Here is a 16,523-nt window from a genome sequence, read left to right on the forward strand (position 1 = left end):
CATCAAATAAATGCAGACATAAATAATAAACAAGTGTTTTACAATAAGGTGTCATTTGTTTACATTAGTTAATGTATTGACTAAAATGAACGAACAATGAACAATACATTTATTACACTATTTGTGATCCTAGACCACAAAACTAATCATACATTTATGCATAATCTGAAAGCTGAATAAATAAACTTTCCATTGATGTATGTTTTGTTAGGACAATATTTGGCTGAGATACAACTATTTAAAAATCCGGAAACTGAGAGTGCAAAAAAAAAAAAAAAAAAAAAAAAAATCTAAATATTGAGAAAATCGCCTTTAAAGTTGTCCAAATGAAGTTCTTAGCAATACATATCACTAATTAAAATTTAAGTTTTTATATATTTATGGTAGGAAATTTAAAATATCTTCATGGAACATGATCCATACTGAATATCAATGATTTTTGGCATAAAAGAAAAATCGATAATTTTGACCCATACAATGTATTTTTGGCTATTGCTACAAATATACCTGTGCTACTTTAGACTAGTTTTGTTGTCCAGGGTCACATTTATTAATCTTTGTTAATGTTAGTTAATAAAAATGCAGTCATTCATTCTTTGTCATGATTGTTCACAGTGCATTAACTAATGTTAACAAACACAACTTGTGATTTTAATAATGCATTAGTAAATGCTGTAAAGTATTGTTCATTCTTAGTTAACTAATGTAGTTAACTAATGTTAACTAATAAACCTTATTGTAAAGTGTTACCAGTAAAACTAATATGGTAAAATGTCAAAGACATACAAAAAGAGAATAATTGCATAAAACAATATACTTATATACTCATAACTTATGCCCTCATTGTGTCAGTTTTTGAGATATTAATAATTTTCAACTAAGGGTTCTGTCTTTATGAAAAGCAGCTCCAAATACAATTTTAAAAAAATCAGCATGAGCTGTATCTTTTGTTATTTGAAGAGCAAGTGGGGGGGAGAAGAGAAATACAGCAATGAAAATAATCTTGAGCGACACCATTGATACAGAGATGTGGGGAATCATCTAGCAGAGAGGAGCTTTATATTTCACAGACAAAAGCAGAGCGAGTAAATTCTTTAGTCACACATTTTTAAAGCAGATTGCAAAATCATCTCCTCCTCACTCAATAATCAGGACAGCTAGAAAACATTAGCATGAATATGCACAGACACAAAGTCTCACTCAGACCAGCTGAAACATGGGTAAAACAATGGCTTTAGTCAGGGTTGGTGTGACGGATTTGGCCTGAAGTACTAAAGAAGAAAATGAATATGATGGTGACTGAGGATGAATGAGTAGGGAGTGTTTTAGACCTGCTAAAAATTGGGTGTCACAGATGGGTTTCAGTGTAGCTCTGGGCCATGCAGGGGACACAAATAGAGTAGAGCTATAAAAATATGTTCAGGTAAGAAAAAACAGCAAAAAGAGTAAACATTCAAAAAAAGAACGATTGACAGCTTTGAGGCAATAGACAGCTGATCACAACCCACTCAGACACTCAGTTCAAACCTCTACAAAACACAAAAGCCATTATGCAAAGCCATCTAATGCAAATGAATCACAAAAACACCCTGGCTGCAAAAGATGTATTCTTAATACCAGCTTGGCTGCAGAAACAAGTGCGACTACAATATATAATGTTAATAAAACGTTCTGCTCTGAAGTGAATCACTGAATAATTCATTCTATCAATACCTTTAAACACGCTGATTCATTCAGTAACAATTCAAGTGACTTGCATGTGATTCCGAATTCACCAACACACATTTTGAGTGAGTCACTGAATCATTAACTCAACTGTTTCATTTAAAAAAGCTGATTTGTGTTTATGCCAATAGCTTTGTGGGCAGTGCAGTCACATAATCATGATGCACTATGGGCGTCCCGAGTGTGAGTCGTGGTTCGTGGACCTTTCCCGATCCTGATAACCCCTATCTCACCCCACAATTTTGTTTCCTCTCACTATTCACTGTCCTTTCAAAATAAAAGCAAAAATGCTGATAATAAATCTTTTAAAAAAATGTTGATTTATTCAGGAAAAAAAAAACATTGCCTACTGTGTAGGAGCTACAATTGTGCTGCAGCTTTGTTTGGGACTATTGTAGTTGGTGGATAAAAACAGACAAAGTAACTGGCATTGAGTCTTAAATGTAAGTTACTTAATATTCTTGTTCATTTAACTTGTGTAAAAGCAACATCACAATCACAATAAGACTGTTTGTTTGGAATAATGATGCTGCCCAAAGTTTGAGTTTAACAGTGCATTGCACCAGTGGAAAATTAGGTGGGAAGATGTTGTTGAGAAACCTACGAAATTTTCGTGCTTATTTAGATGGTAAGCTGAGGTAAACATTTTACATTGGGGGTGGTTATTATTTCTATGATAATATGTCATTTCAAACACTTTTTATTCAGCCTTTTTTGACTGTGGAATTTATTGCTAATGTTTATCTGCATTAAATAATAAATTCAAATGACTTCATGCCCTCGGTTGTCTGAAAAAGCATGGCCACACTATAAAAACACTGACCTGTTTAAATCTATTCCTCACAATTGACTTTCAGCCGAAATATTTGTGTAGTCTTGGCTCAGAAAACCTGATATATTGAACTGAGGTGAAAGAACAGATTCAGTGGGTTGCCCCAGGGCTCTGAAAAGCAGCCAGGACCCATGATCTGCAACCCAGTGGATGTCTATGCAACACTGAATGCTTCCATCCCTCTTTGGTACTAGACCACTGAACTGCACCATTTGCTTTGGATGGATTAAATAACTCTTGGAGACTTCATCACATCCAACACCTCTTTAAGCACTGGGGATTTCTCTCTGGGATTTCAGTTAATGGTACAGCACTTTCCTTCAGCACTTTGTCATGCCCCACAAGACTTGCGAACCCTGACTATGTGGGTCTGCTGCCAGACTCTGGCTTGCATAAGAACTGAGTTTGTGCCAAGGTTCTTATTAGATGAGTTTGATAAGGGATTAAAATCTCAGTGGTGGTTCATAACTTTTTAAAGACTTCAAGTGTTCCATGCTATTTTCCAAGCCATTTACTGTACATGTTTCTGTAAGTAACATAATCAGGATCTGTTGACCTGGTTCAAAGAAGTTAGATCTTAAAGAGATAGTTCACCCAAAAAATAATCCCATGATTTACTCACCCTCAAGCCATGCTAGATGTATATGACTTTCTTCTTTCAGAAAAATACAAACAGAGTTATGTTAAAAAATGTCCTGGGTCTTTCAAGCTTTATAAAGGCAGTGAATGGGTGTTGAGAGATTTTTATAGTCTAATAAAGTACATCCATCCATCATAAAAAGTACTCCACACATCTAAGGGGTTAATAAAGGCCTTCTGAAGTGATTTGATGTGTTTGTTTAAGAAAAATATCCATATTTAAAACTTTACAAACCATAATCTATGGTTTCCGTCATTCACTGCCATTAAAAAGCTTGGGAGCACCAGGACATTTTTTAATATACAGTAACTCTGATTGTATTTGTCTGAAAGAAGAAAGTCATACACACCTAGGCTGGCTTAAAGAAGTGTAAATCGTGGGGTAATTTTCATTTTTGTGTGAACTATCCCTTGAAGTTATGACAGCACGTTAGCACAGCTATTGATTCAATATGAGAAACAATGAGAAAAATGCGTACTGTAGGCATTACTCTGTATTTAAGTTTGTGGAAATATGTGGGTGGAGAAAAATCACAGAATGACAAAAAATGACATAACCTAACATAATTAGGTTATGCACAACATCATACAAGAAAATCATGTAAGTTTGGAAAGGCATTTTTGGGTGAACTATAAATTTAAACCAATATTTGGCAACCTGACTATTGGTTTGTGCTTTTTTTGAGGGTTGGGCATTCATTTCACCAACTTTTGTTGTTCGTAATATACCTTTTTATGTGTTAACATGATCTTCTTAGTTCTGCTTGAGGACATGTTTTCACTTTGTGGCAATACTTAATCATTAATCCTCACCAACTCCTCTGGCACTGAGGTATTAAGAGATCAGCATGTGCTCCTTTAGTGCCTGCTGAAGGAAAGAGCTATTGCAGACAGAAGAGGTGAATGATCAAAAGGTAATCACTGCAGTCCCTATCATCATTTAAAAATTCCCACTTTATTTAATGAACTGATTCCGCCCTAGATCAGCACTATAATTGGTGTCTGAGTGTATCGTTCACTTTTAAACGTAACATCCTCCCTTTGTTCAACTCACAATATTACTGATTGCCTTTTCAATCAAAGCTTGGGAACAGGGCAGTGTTTGTTTATTTTTAGTCAAATATTCCACATTATATACAATTTTCATTTGAAACTTTCAGCTACTTAAACTTTTTGTCACCTTTTTTGTTTGCAAGCCTTTGATGATGCCATAATTGAAAAAAAGATAATAGGCAGGTTCTCTAATTTCACAGAACTTTTAAGTTTGGATTATGGCAGTGATTTGATCCTGCAAATTGCTTGCGAGACCATTAAACAGAATGAGAAAAGATGTTTTGAAAATGTATTACAACATTTGAAACATTGAAAATATAGAGATGTAACCACAAGTGTGTTGCAGACGATAAAAGAGTGAAGAGAGAACAAAACAAATTATTCGAAGAATAGGAACAAGAAGAGAATTTTCTAACACTGACACAAAAAAGACAGGTTTATTATGATTTATGTGCTGCACAGCTGAAGCAAAAGCTACTAAATAAGCTGCCAATCAATTACGATTTTGGAAATTATTAGAGTTGTTTCACATTAAATGTCTTGTGAATTGCATTTTTGCATATTGCTTAGTCACTTCGTAATTGCCAAATCTCTTTGTATTTTGTGCCACTTCTCGCTTCTTCTTACTGTGAACATTAATGTGAGCAAATTATTCTCAGGAAGCTTCTGAGTTAATAATCCCAACATCTGCCTAGATCTGTTTTTGACCATCCTTTGAAAATGACCAATAAATGTTCCGGCATGTCTGAGCAGAAGTGCCATCAGAGCATGAGAGCGTTCATAACCGCCTCTATGCAGAATAAAAAAGGCTTTGATGGAAATGGTAATGTCTTCCCCTCCAAGCAAATCCATAAAGGGGAGTCAAAGCAATTCGATGAGTTAATGGCACTAAGGTGATTCTGTGCGGAAGGAAAAGCAGCTCCCATCGGTTAGGGCCACAAAAGGTGGTTTTTGAAGGAATTGCAGGCACACGCAGCACTTTTCCACCTTTTAAATGAGTCTGAACACTCCATCCATCTTCATTACAGACTGTACAGGGTTTCATGACCAATGACTTTTCATCAGGTCTCCGAACGGTATTTAGGTCATATATTGCTTGATGGATTTGATGCATGTTGCAGGATCATAACAAGGTATTGCTTTATCTGAATAATGTGCCTTTATAGTGTCCATTATTGTATGGCAGCTGTGTAAATATCTGTTCTATTTGAATTCTACTGTTCTGCCCTTTGTTTATTCTTCCAATACAATGTAAATCACACACTGTTGTGACAACATATTGTTGCAGATGCCACTTTTTTTAAAAATTCTGCACAATACAATTCATCCATTTTTTAATTGGAAGTGAAGCAGTCAGTCAAGTTTACATTATTTAGTTGGCGCAGATAGCCTTGTGGGCAGTGCGGAGACCAATGGTGCAGTTGTGCCTTGGGTGTCCTGAGATCCAATCCCGCCTTGTGGTCCTTTTCCAGAAAAATTATGTTTTTTGAGGAAAACATTTTAGAATTTTTCTCCATATAATGGACTCCTATGGTGGCCCGAGTTTGAACTTCTAAAATGCAGTTTAAATGCGGCTTCAAATGATCCCAAATGCAGTTGTAAATGATCCTAGCTGAGGGAGAAGAGTCTTATTTAGTGAAACGATTGGTTATTTTCATAAAAATAATACAATTAATTTATATACTTTTTAATCTCAAACACTCGTCTTGTCTTACTCTCCCTGAACTAAAAAAGTATTTAAACTGTATTTTTTTAATGAAAATAATTATTATTGATCGTTTCGCTAGATAAGACCCTTCTTCCTCGGCTGGGATTGTTTACAACCACATTTGGGATCGTTTGAAGCCACATTTAAACAGCATTTTGGAAGTTCAAACTCGGGGCACCATAGCAATACACTATATGGAGAAAAATGCTGAAATGCTTTCCTCAAAAAAAAAAGATTTCTTTACGACTGAAGAAAGAAAGACATGAACATCTTTTTGAATGTGATATGTGTGGGAGCGAGATCATTTTCAGCTATTAAAACCTTATGATTTATTCTGTTCTTTGTGTAAAGATATCAGAGGACTTGGAATGCAACGTGACTTGTTTGTAATACTTTTATACTGCTTTTTATAGTCGGTTTTTGCAATAAATACCTGTCACTGTACTTTTATTTGCCTGTTGCATGTTTTACATTGTTCAGAAGTGGGTTTAGGGTAGGGGTGGGATTAGGTGCTCCAAAATATCTATGAAAGTGCATGCAAACCATTAATTGCAACATATAATAACAACTAAAAGCAATGGAGGACCTAGTCTTAGCCTCAGATGTCACGCCCACTGACCGCTGGCTGAACATCTGATGCACACTTAGCTGGAAACACTTCAGGAGTCATCATCGGATTGGCAAGATTGTACAGGATTTCCGGGAGATGCACGTGTCCCGTTCTTTAATGTTCGGCTTGGAAACATAAATGCTGTGGCACCAAACCCCCTCATGAAAGAAGTGTCATAGAAACTCTAAAATATGTCAGAGAGTTTTACACACTTCCACACCCCTAGACATGACGTGGCACAAAACTAAACGTGACGTGATTGGTTGCTTTACCTGTCAGTTATATGGCCTCTTGGGCGGGCCTTGGCCATTCAAAGCGGCCAAGGTTCCCAGCCCTTCTGCATTCATTTGGAAGGTCTGGCTACGCGAGCCTATGGAGGTCACTGCACATCCAAAAGTGACACTGAAGGGGTACGCTGAGCGTCTAAAAGTGATGCCAAGGGGTCCTGACCAAGCATCAGTACGTGACAAGTTGGGAGTGAGAACGCGTTGGCCTTCTTGAGTAAATACACACAAAATTAGGCCAAAATGGCTTTTTGACGAGTATCCATGTAAACACGTACTGCTTCTAACCCGCTCTTCACCCCAAACCAGCAGGTTCATAACTTCTTCCACCTGTGACGGTATTACTGCTCGGTCCAAATCGACTCAAATGCTTTAGCAATTGGACTTATTATGGACTCAAGCTGTTTTCCTCCATTTCACAAGATGCATGTTTTTAAAAATTACTTCACTGGCTAATAGAGCAAACCAACCCTATGACGTCACATGCAAGATGCCAGGATCCTTGCTTCAAAAGCTATAATGAAACATTCTTTTTTACTTTTTTGCAGTTTACTAAATTATGTAAACTTGACTGACTGCTTCACTTCCACTTTAACTGTGACTAGTGGGATAGTTTACCCAAATATTATAATTCTGTAATCATTTACTCACCCTCATGTTGTCCCAAACCTGTATGACTTTTTCTTCTGTGGAACACAAAAGAAGATATTTAAACAAAAATGTTTCATTGTTTATTGCACATACAATGAAAGCTATTTGGACCCTAACATTCTTTGATATTCTGCAGAAGAAAGTCAGTCATACAGGTTTGAAACAACACAAAGGTAAGTAATGATGACAGAATTTTCTAAACACTTCTAAAAAGTGTCATATTTAAAAGTCAGGCCTCCATTATTTTATGTTCCCTTTCTTTATCCAAGTACTCTCTAGCCTCACTTCACGATCCACTGAAATAAAAGGCAAAACGTTTATAGATAAATAAAAATACATGCCACTTTAATGTCATTAGATATACAATGAAAGCTCATAGCCTTGAGACAGGTGACAACTTTGATAAACGCAGGTAGAAAGGTGCCCACTGCTCTCCTCAGCTTGTTTCATCCTGATCAGAGCAGACAAACCTGATGCCTGGTGTCAGGTCTGCTAAACACCTGAAAGCTCCTCATTCCCTGCAGGGCAGGCACACACACACTGGTTGGGGAGTGTTTCATTTGTCGGTTTGTTTATGCATACAGGGACTATAGCACTGTATGTTTGAGTCTGTTAAATATGCTTTAGAGGACAAGCTGCTGTGCTGGGCAGTGAGGTGTAAAATATTAAAATAATCTTTCTGGCAAATTGCTCCTCTCGGGTGCAGATGGGGGACCATTTTCTTTGTGACTGATACAGGGGCAGGCATTTCAGTCCGAGTACGTTCGCTCCTATGTGGCTGCTAACATGAGAAGGTCCACAAGGTCCTGCCTGATGGGCATTAACCTTCATTTGCATATCAATTGAATTTAAAATGCAGGGCTTGGAACCCAGTGCCGGTTTTTCAAAAACAAATGCCCAATGCAGCAGGGAAATGGAAGAAAGTAGCTTAGAGGTGAAGAAAAGGACTGAGGGTGTCTAGAAGCTTGAGGGATTGCTTATTATGGCTCATTCTCTTTTCCTCAACAGTGAAAATTTGGACATTTACTGTGTTTTAGAGGCCCTACGGAGAAGGTCTGGGCACTAGACAAAGAGAATTAAAATTACACCCTTAAAAAAGAAGAAGGAGGAAACCGTGCTCATATCCATTGTTAAGAAGCCTCAACTGAATTACCTCATTATATAAAACATAAAATCTACATCCTAGCACTTCCAGTAGCAACATCACATCCTGCTACAAAATTTCATTATTAATCCAAGTGTAAGCAGTAGTAAGCAATGACTGTTACACGTCTTTATCCCTTGTAATTGATAATGACATTGCTATTTAAACAATTATTAGACATCAGAAAAATTAAACTATTTGTTTAAGCACATTGTCCAACACAACATCTACTGTGCACCTTAATCTTAGAGACCGGTGCCAAACACAGCAGCGCACAGAGGCAGGGCAGAGAAGACAGATGGTTTGCACGGCATAAAGGATGTCATCTATGTCAAGATGCATCCCTGCATGGCAGGGGAGGGTGGGAGATCTACAACATCTCTTATAAGCTACTTACAATGCCGTCCTGACATCTCTACATCGGCAGATTCGCTCCAATTCAAACTCGCACAGCGATTGTGATTCACAGCACCAAACAGGTGATTCCCTCAGTGATCTGAATTCATACCTTCACTGAAGCAATTCCCCCAGCAATCTGGAGCTGCATGACGAGGCAGTGCGTGATAAGGTTAAATACCGGGGATATTCCCATCGTACAACCGCTAATGAAGCCATTCAGAGAAGGAACATCTTCAAACTATTGAGTAATATTTCATGTTGTACTGAATGAGCTTCATTTGAAATTAAGATTTTCCTCTAGCATCCTAAGAGATAGTAAGTTTCTAAACAGTTGCTGCACAAATGCCTTGCACAGACTTTTTTTTATATACAATTTACAGTTTTACAAATGAGTATGTTTTTACCTCACTTTGGGGTACGAATTTGTCCTCACATACTGTACAAGATATCCCATATGTGACCCTGGACCACAAAACCAGTCAGTTGAGATTTACACATCATCTGGAAGCTGAATAAATAAGCTTTCAGTTGATGTATGGTTTGTTATGAATACAACAGAGAAAATCGCCTTTGAGTTGTCCAAATGAAGTTCTTAGCAATGCATATTACTAATCAAAAATTAAGTTTTTATATATTTATGGTAGGAAATGTACAAAATATCTCCATGGAACATGATCTTTACTTCATATCCTAATGATTTTTGGCATAAAAGAGAAATTGATCATTTTGACCCATACAGTGTATTTTTGGCTATTGCTACAAATATACCCACGCTACTTAAGACTGGTTTTGTGGTCCAGGGTCACATGTGTTGTACATATCTTATATACAAAAAAATGTAATAAAAAAATCCCATTAAGTCCTTCAAAGTGCATAAATCTACACATTAAAGAACAATGAAAAAGTGATTTTCTTATTCAGTAGTTTTAGTCTTGTTTTCTAATAAAAATATCTAAATGTTCTTAAATCAAGATAAATTACTTGAGAGGCAAAATTACATAGATATTATTTTTTCTTGTTTTAAACAAACTCATTTAATCTTTAAAAAAAGTCTAAAAAAAACAAAACAAAACAAAACAAAAAAAAAAATAAGACATAATATTGTACATCATATTGCTTCTAAAGTAAATGTCTATTGATTTAATAATGTTTGTACTGGAAAATAAAACAAAAATAGAGGAAGAAAATCACATTACACATTGCAATTTTCAGTAAAAGCAAACGCTCTAGTCAAAAAAAACAAAAAAAACAAACATTTGTTCTGCTCCAAAAATGGAGTAGAATAATTGAGTGCCTCAATTCAGAATAAATTAAAACTAAAACAAACCCGCACACCAAGTTTAAGAATTTATATAATTAGTAACTCAAAGACAGAACTTCTGAGTTGCATGGTCATCAATTTACTAAATATGAGATATATTAAAAAGTATACAAGTGTATAAAAAACCTGAACGTGCAAGGAAACTAGCAATAGCGTATGATTTAATGATTGATTGAGCCAATACAGTTAAATGTAGACCAATGGACTTTTGTCTCCTGCTTTTCGGATGTGCTTTTTTTCCCCTCTTGAACAGAGTCTCCCAATCATTTTTTTGTATTTATAGTCAGTAATGATCAGTAATGATCAAATATCCCTTCACTGACACCATCGCTGAAATGTGTTTTTTTTTTCAACTCAAATTATACTGGATACATTTAACTTTATCATTAGCATAGCAATGACCATTAAATGATTCACTTTGAGTGAGACAAGTAAGAAACGCTGTTGCAGAAATAGATTAAGTCATATTATCTGCTTTATATTTAACATAGCAAAATCAAAATCTTTCCAAGCATCCTTGGAACCTGCTTTAGCACCTCCTAGGGAGGAAGAGATGTCAACAATGTCACAAACTGTTTTCCAAAAGAACTAAACCAAGCCTGAGATCAAAAGTCTCCATGGCAATGAAAAAGCAACCCAAAATATTTCTAGAGGTAGGACTTTTTTCAGTGCTTCAAGTCTCGATACAATCAGGACCAAGCTTTCAGACATAATATAAAATCAGCTATGAGGAAACAATCAATAATTATCTACAGATCAGTAAAAATAATGCTCTGAATTTTAACTCATTATGTTACCCTGGACCACAAATGCAGTCATAAGGGTCAATTGTTTAAAAATGATACACTGCAAAAAAACAATTTGTTAAGTTAAATTAAAATAATTTGTTACCTGGCTGCCTTTAAAATTTTAAGTTCAGTCAGCTCAAGAAGTCAACTTGAAATGTTAAGCTGTACTAAGTAACAACTTATACAATATATTTGAGTTGATTCAACTTCAAATTTTAAGGCAGCAGGGTAACAAGTCCAGCTTTTAATTTTATCAAACCAAAAAGTTTAGTCAACTCAAATATCTACTCTAAGTTGTGACTTAGTACTTACTTAAAATTTCAAGTTGACTAAACTTACTTGAGTTGACTGAACTTAAAATTTTAAGGCAGCAGGGTAACAAATTATTTTAAGTTGACTCAACAAATTGTTTTTTTGTTGTTGTTTTTTTACAGTGTAGGACAATATTTGTCCGAGATACTATTTGAAAATCTGGAATCTGAGAGTGCAAAAAATATATATAAAATAAAAAATAAAAATATTGAAACAAATCGCCTTTAAACTTGTACAAATAAAGTTCTTAGCAATGCATATTACTAATCATAATTAAGGTAGGAAATTTACAAAATATCTTCATGGAACATGATCTTTACTTAATATCCTAATGATTTTTAGCATAAAAAAAAAGAAAAATTGATCATTTTGACCCATACAATGCATTTTTGGCTATTGCTACAAATATACCCGTGCAACTAAAGACTAGTTTTGTGGTCCAGGGTCACATATATTTTCCATAATGCAAATGATGAGTAAACAACTGTAAACATTTATCAAAACAGCTCAACAACTCTCTCTCTTTGCACAATTGCTTGCCACACAAACTCCAATAAATTTACTGTTAAAAATGGGTGTGATGTAAAACATAGCTTTCTGTAAATAGGTGTTGGTACGGCATGACATTCTGAACATGGCTCCACAAATGAGTATGACAAAAAAGCGTTTTGAGAAGAGCAGAGAGCCCTGATGTGTGTATTAGGGGGTAGAAGCAGAGCCTGGGTGAGAAATAGAAGTGAGAAAACACATTACACAAGGACACAAACTTTTCCAATTTACCTACGTCCCTCTTTGCCTGGACTCTTAACACCACAGATGCATCACCTATTACCCATCACCCTTGAGTAATGTCATCCATGACACCCTGCTAATGAAGCCAGCTTTCAAGAGCCCATCGGACATACAGAGTAATTACCAGCCTATCCGTGCCCTTGGTGTATATATACAATGAAATTCATGGCCTACTTTCAATATAAGAGAATATATGGAGAGCAGAAATTAGATATTGCATCATAAAGCATGACATCCTAATTAGCAATGACACATTCCCTACAGCAATGCCACGTCTGCCATCAGAACAGTGCACTATTATCCATAAAATCCAATCTTACAAGCTAAATATCACTTATGAATGTTTTTTTCTGTCACTTTTGTCCTTATTCTTCCTCTGAAGTCCATATATAATGTTAGTGTTTGTGTGCCAAAACACTTATAGCAATTGTCAAATATAGTATGAATTGCTTTTGCGGTAAGTTTTGTTTACTGCTACTATTTGAACACAGGAAAAGTATTGGTTCTATTGTTATGAGACAAATGTGGTATAATAGAAACATCCATTGAATCAATGGCTAAAGTGGATTTTCAGAACATTTCCCACTTGTTCCTGAAGATATGTGACCATTTCAAAGACATTCTAGGCTATATTGTTCATCTAAACTGAACATTTATAGCATGAAAGGCAACCGAGCGTGAAATGCTTTGACCATTCAAAAAGATCGAAGTTGCTTATGTATATATACTTCAAATGAAGCATTTGAATGCTTAAGGTTGTCTTGTACAACAGAACAAATGACAATCAAAACATTCACAGCCAAAGGGAAAAAAATGGCCTTTGAGGAAACGGAAATATAAAGTTGTGAGCTTAAAGAGAAGAGATACTCACAGCTGGAGAAGATGAGGGGGCAGGAGTGTTCATCCATAGGAAAGTTATGCAGTTGAAGCTGGCACTCTGCGTTTATGGTCAATCTATGGACAGAAAAAGCAACATGTAGTTACGATGCAAAATAAATGTCTGTGCAATATAATGCAGAAAGGAACAGTGCACAGTAGAGACACGGCCATGGCCTTTGCTTTCAGTGAAATATCTAAATCCTATTTCACATACAGTATGCTATCTTTTGCTGCTTATGTTAGATGATTACATTCTGATTTATGAGATTTTGTAATATATCAGCTGTTGTCTTCACAAATATTTCTGCTTATTTAACTTTTAATTTTCAGGATGAGAAATTGGCAGTTAAATGGAGCTTGTTTGACAGATGTCAACTCTGAATAAGGTTTAATTCTCCTTTCGCTACTGTGTGACAGCCCAGTGAGTGACGCTCAGGTGAAATCACTGACGTGTGAAGCGTCTGTTTCATACATTAGTGTAGGATTTAAAGTTTTAATTATTATCTCCCACAGGAAGAATATAATGAACCACAGCTGTGATGACTGCATGCTTATTAACCATATAGCATAAATAAGGATGACACTGTTAATATGATGCAGAAATATTATTCTTTCCTCTCAAAACATCCAAGTCATTCTGTTCGCAGTAGTTTGGGTATAGCTTGCATACTCAGGTCAGTCCCTTCAGGTAGATAGAATATATACACATTTCTGTAAAAATATAAATGAATGAATAAATAACCAAACAAATAAATGAATCTCCACTGCCATTCTGATGAAATAAGCAAAACATAAATTGCTAATATTTCATTATATTGTTCTAGATGTTGTACATGGGCCCAAGTCTCAAAGGCGTGAAATTAACTTATTTGGAATATTTTTTTCATGTCTGCTAGTGCACTCTCAAAAGGAAGAGAAAAAAAAAAAGCAGCACTATGTACACTTTACATGCTAATATGTACTTATAAAGAACTAATATGTACCATTTATGGGTAAATAAGATAGAACAATGTACCTTTTAGCTCTTGTATCTTAGGGTACCACCCCAGTGACAGCTTTATACCTTTTTTCTGATAGTGTAATCCTGCTGCTAGTGTCAGCCAGTCAGAACTGACATGAGATCACTTCCTGCCATTTTAAAGAGGGATTAATTGCATGAATTTACAGTTAAGGTGACTGTTTCAAAAAGTTCTGTAGTCCCATTGGAAATTATGGCAGATCAAAATTAGAGAACAATCTATTAATACTTGATTTTTTCTAAAATATTGTTAATCTTCATCTCTCAAAATTTGAAGGACTATTAGCTGTAGGTATACCACTGTTCTACTAACGTGTTTGACAAAATAGCCAAGGCATTTCAACAAAAACCTTTATTTTGTAGAAAACACAGTGATCAAAATCAGAGAACTGTAACCAGCATTAAAGAAGATTACAACTACAATTTTGGAGGGATACAGCTGTCAGAAATTAGTAGGAAGTGTAGTGGCCCTTGCTTTGAATGACTTCAGCACATCTGCGGCTGCAGGAAATCACTAGTTTCTCAGACTGCTCTGCTTTGATCTTGGTCCACTCTTCCACAATTTGGTACACTTTTAAAAATAAATGTTCCAAAAGGGCGTTTTTAGCAGTAATGCCATAAAAGAACCATTTTTGGTTCCCCAAAGAACTCTTCAGTGAACAGTTCCTAAAAGAACCATTTTGATCAACATTTCAAAAATTCTAAAGAACCTTCTTCGACTATAAAAAACCTTTTCTACATTTGAAAAGTTCCATGGATGGTCAAGGTTTTTGATAAAACCATTTGATGCCAATAAAGAACCTTTATTTTTAAGAGTGTAGTGGGTTTCTTAGCCATAACTTTGTCCTCTTCCAGAGATTTTTAAATCAGGCTTCGATCAGGACTCTGGCCCATCCATTTCATTATTTTAATGTTCTTAGCTTCATGGAACTGCTTTAACTGTTTTACAGTGTGACAGGGACATTGTCTTGAATGAGAACTACATGTTGAACTACATGTTGCTGAATGAGGTTCTAATAAACATCTTCACCCTGCCATGTATCTGTATAAAAGGCCCAACTACTGCCGCAGAAAACATTCCCCAAACCATAACACTTTCACTGACCTCTTTATGCACTTTGGCTTCAGTCTTTCCTCAGTTTGACGCTGAACAAAATGTTTTCCATCAGACCCAAATAAATTAAACTTGCTCTCATTACTAAAGTGAACTTTGGACCAGTTCTCCTCTCTCCACACAACATGTTCCTCAGCAAATGTGAGCTTAGCCTTTTGATTCTTTCTGTTGAAGAGAGGTTTGGTCACTGCAGAGTGCACTTTCAGTCCAACTTCTCTTAAACATGCAAAGACAGATCCTTATCCTGTTCAGCACTGAACTGGCAAGCAATTCCAGCTGCAGTGTTGAACCGATTCCCCATCGAGAGTATCCGCATTATCCTGTCTTCTTGTGCATTTGTCTTAGATGGATGACCAGACTTTTTGGGGGACTTGAATGAATTGGTGTAATTGTAAACCTGCCATATTTGAGAAATCACAGATTTGGAATGACCACCTTCTTTGCAAAGGCTGAAAATGTCATCCCTTTGCCCTTCATCTGGACAACCTCCTGTTGCAGGGTTTCAGTCAGCTTAGAGTAGCTGACAATCTTGCAGTCTCAGTGAAAATGAGAGAAATGCTGCCAGTTAAATAGGGTTTGACATTAAGGAAATTAGCACCATGTGCCAGATTAACACTAATAACTTGGAAGTATCTGTAAGTGTTCTGTAATTTTGATCAGAGCTCTTTTTCAAATATCTAATTTCCTTATAACTTATACAGTCCGTTATATTAGATCCTCTCCAGCTCATTATTGTTTCATGCGTTGAGAAATATTTTGTTTGCCTGACCCTTATTTTGAAGGCTGTAAACAATAATATCATAAATAAACATCAAGTGGATTATAGGTAAATTTCAACCGCTGCAAGACAAAATGATGGATTGGTTCTAGAGCATTTGAAATGAACAGACAACTAGATACACTGCACTCTGTTTGCTGTTTAAACACACTCCCTTGCTTCAGTGAGTAACATAGTGCCAGTGGATAATTGGCTTACTGTAGCAACCTTAGCCTTTGCAAATATGCAACAAAGAAGCCATCATGGTGAATATTGCTGTATTGGTAAACAAATGTCCCGACAGCATATATTAAGTATTATGAAGAGGTATGGCAAATCAAATTTCTCATTTCTGAGCTCAGACCTGAATCTGTGCCACAGAGCTGTGCGTTTTGCAGCTCAGAAAGCTTACAGCTCTCACAAATTCCAGCATTGTTTACTTCAAAGCTCAGATGACTGCAATTAAAATAGAGAGTGACATTTCGTAGTCTGCACTA

At 36.0% G+C, this 16,523-nt stretch overlaps 1 protein-coding gene across 2 annotated transcripts in view; it reads right to left on the reverse strand.

Moving 5' to 3' along the window:
* LOC127167251 (gamma-aminobutyric acid receptor subunit gamma-3) overlaps nt 1–16,523 on the reverse strand; it is a 128,540-nt gene that overhangs the window by 22,147 nt on the left and 89,870 nt on the right. For both annotated transcript variants that reach the window (XM_051113174.1, XM_051113175.1), the window contains exon 5: nt 13,130–13,212. In XM_051113174.1, coding sequence (XP_050969131.1) covers nt 13,130–13,212 — 83 coding nt within the window. The remainder of the gene's footprint in view (nt 1–13,129; nt 13,213–16,523) is intronic.

This window comes from Labeo rohita, chromosome 6 (genome assembly GCF_022985175.1).
Source record: "Labeo rohita strain BAU-BD-2019 chromosome 6, IGBB_LRoh.1.0, whole genome shotgun sequence".
Classification (NCBI taxonomy): domain Eukaryota; kingdom Metazoa; phylum Chordata; class Actinopteri; order Cypriniformes; family Cyprinidae; genus Labeo; species Labeo rohita.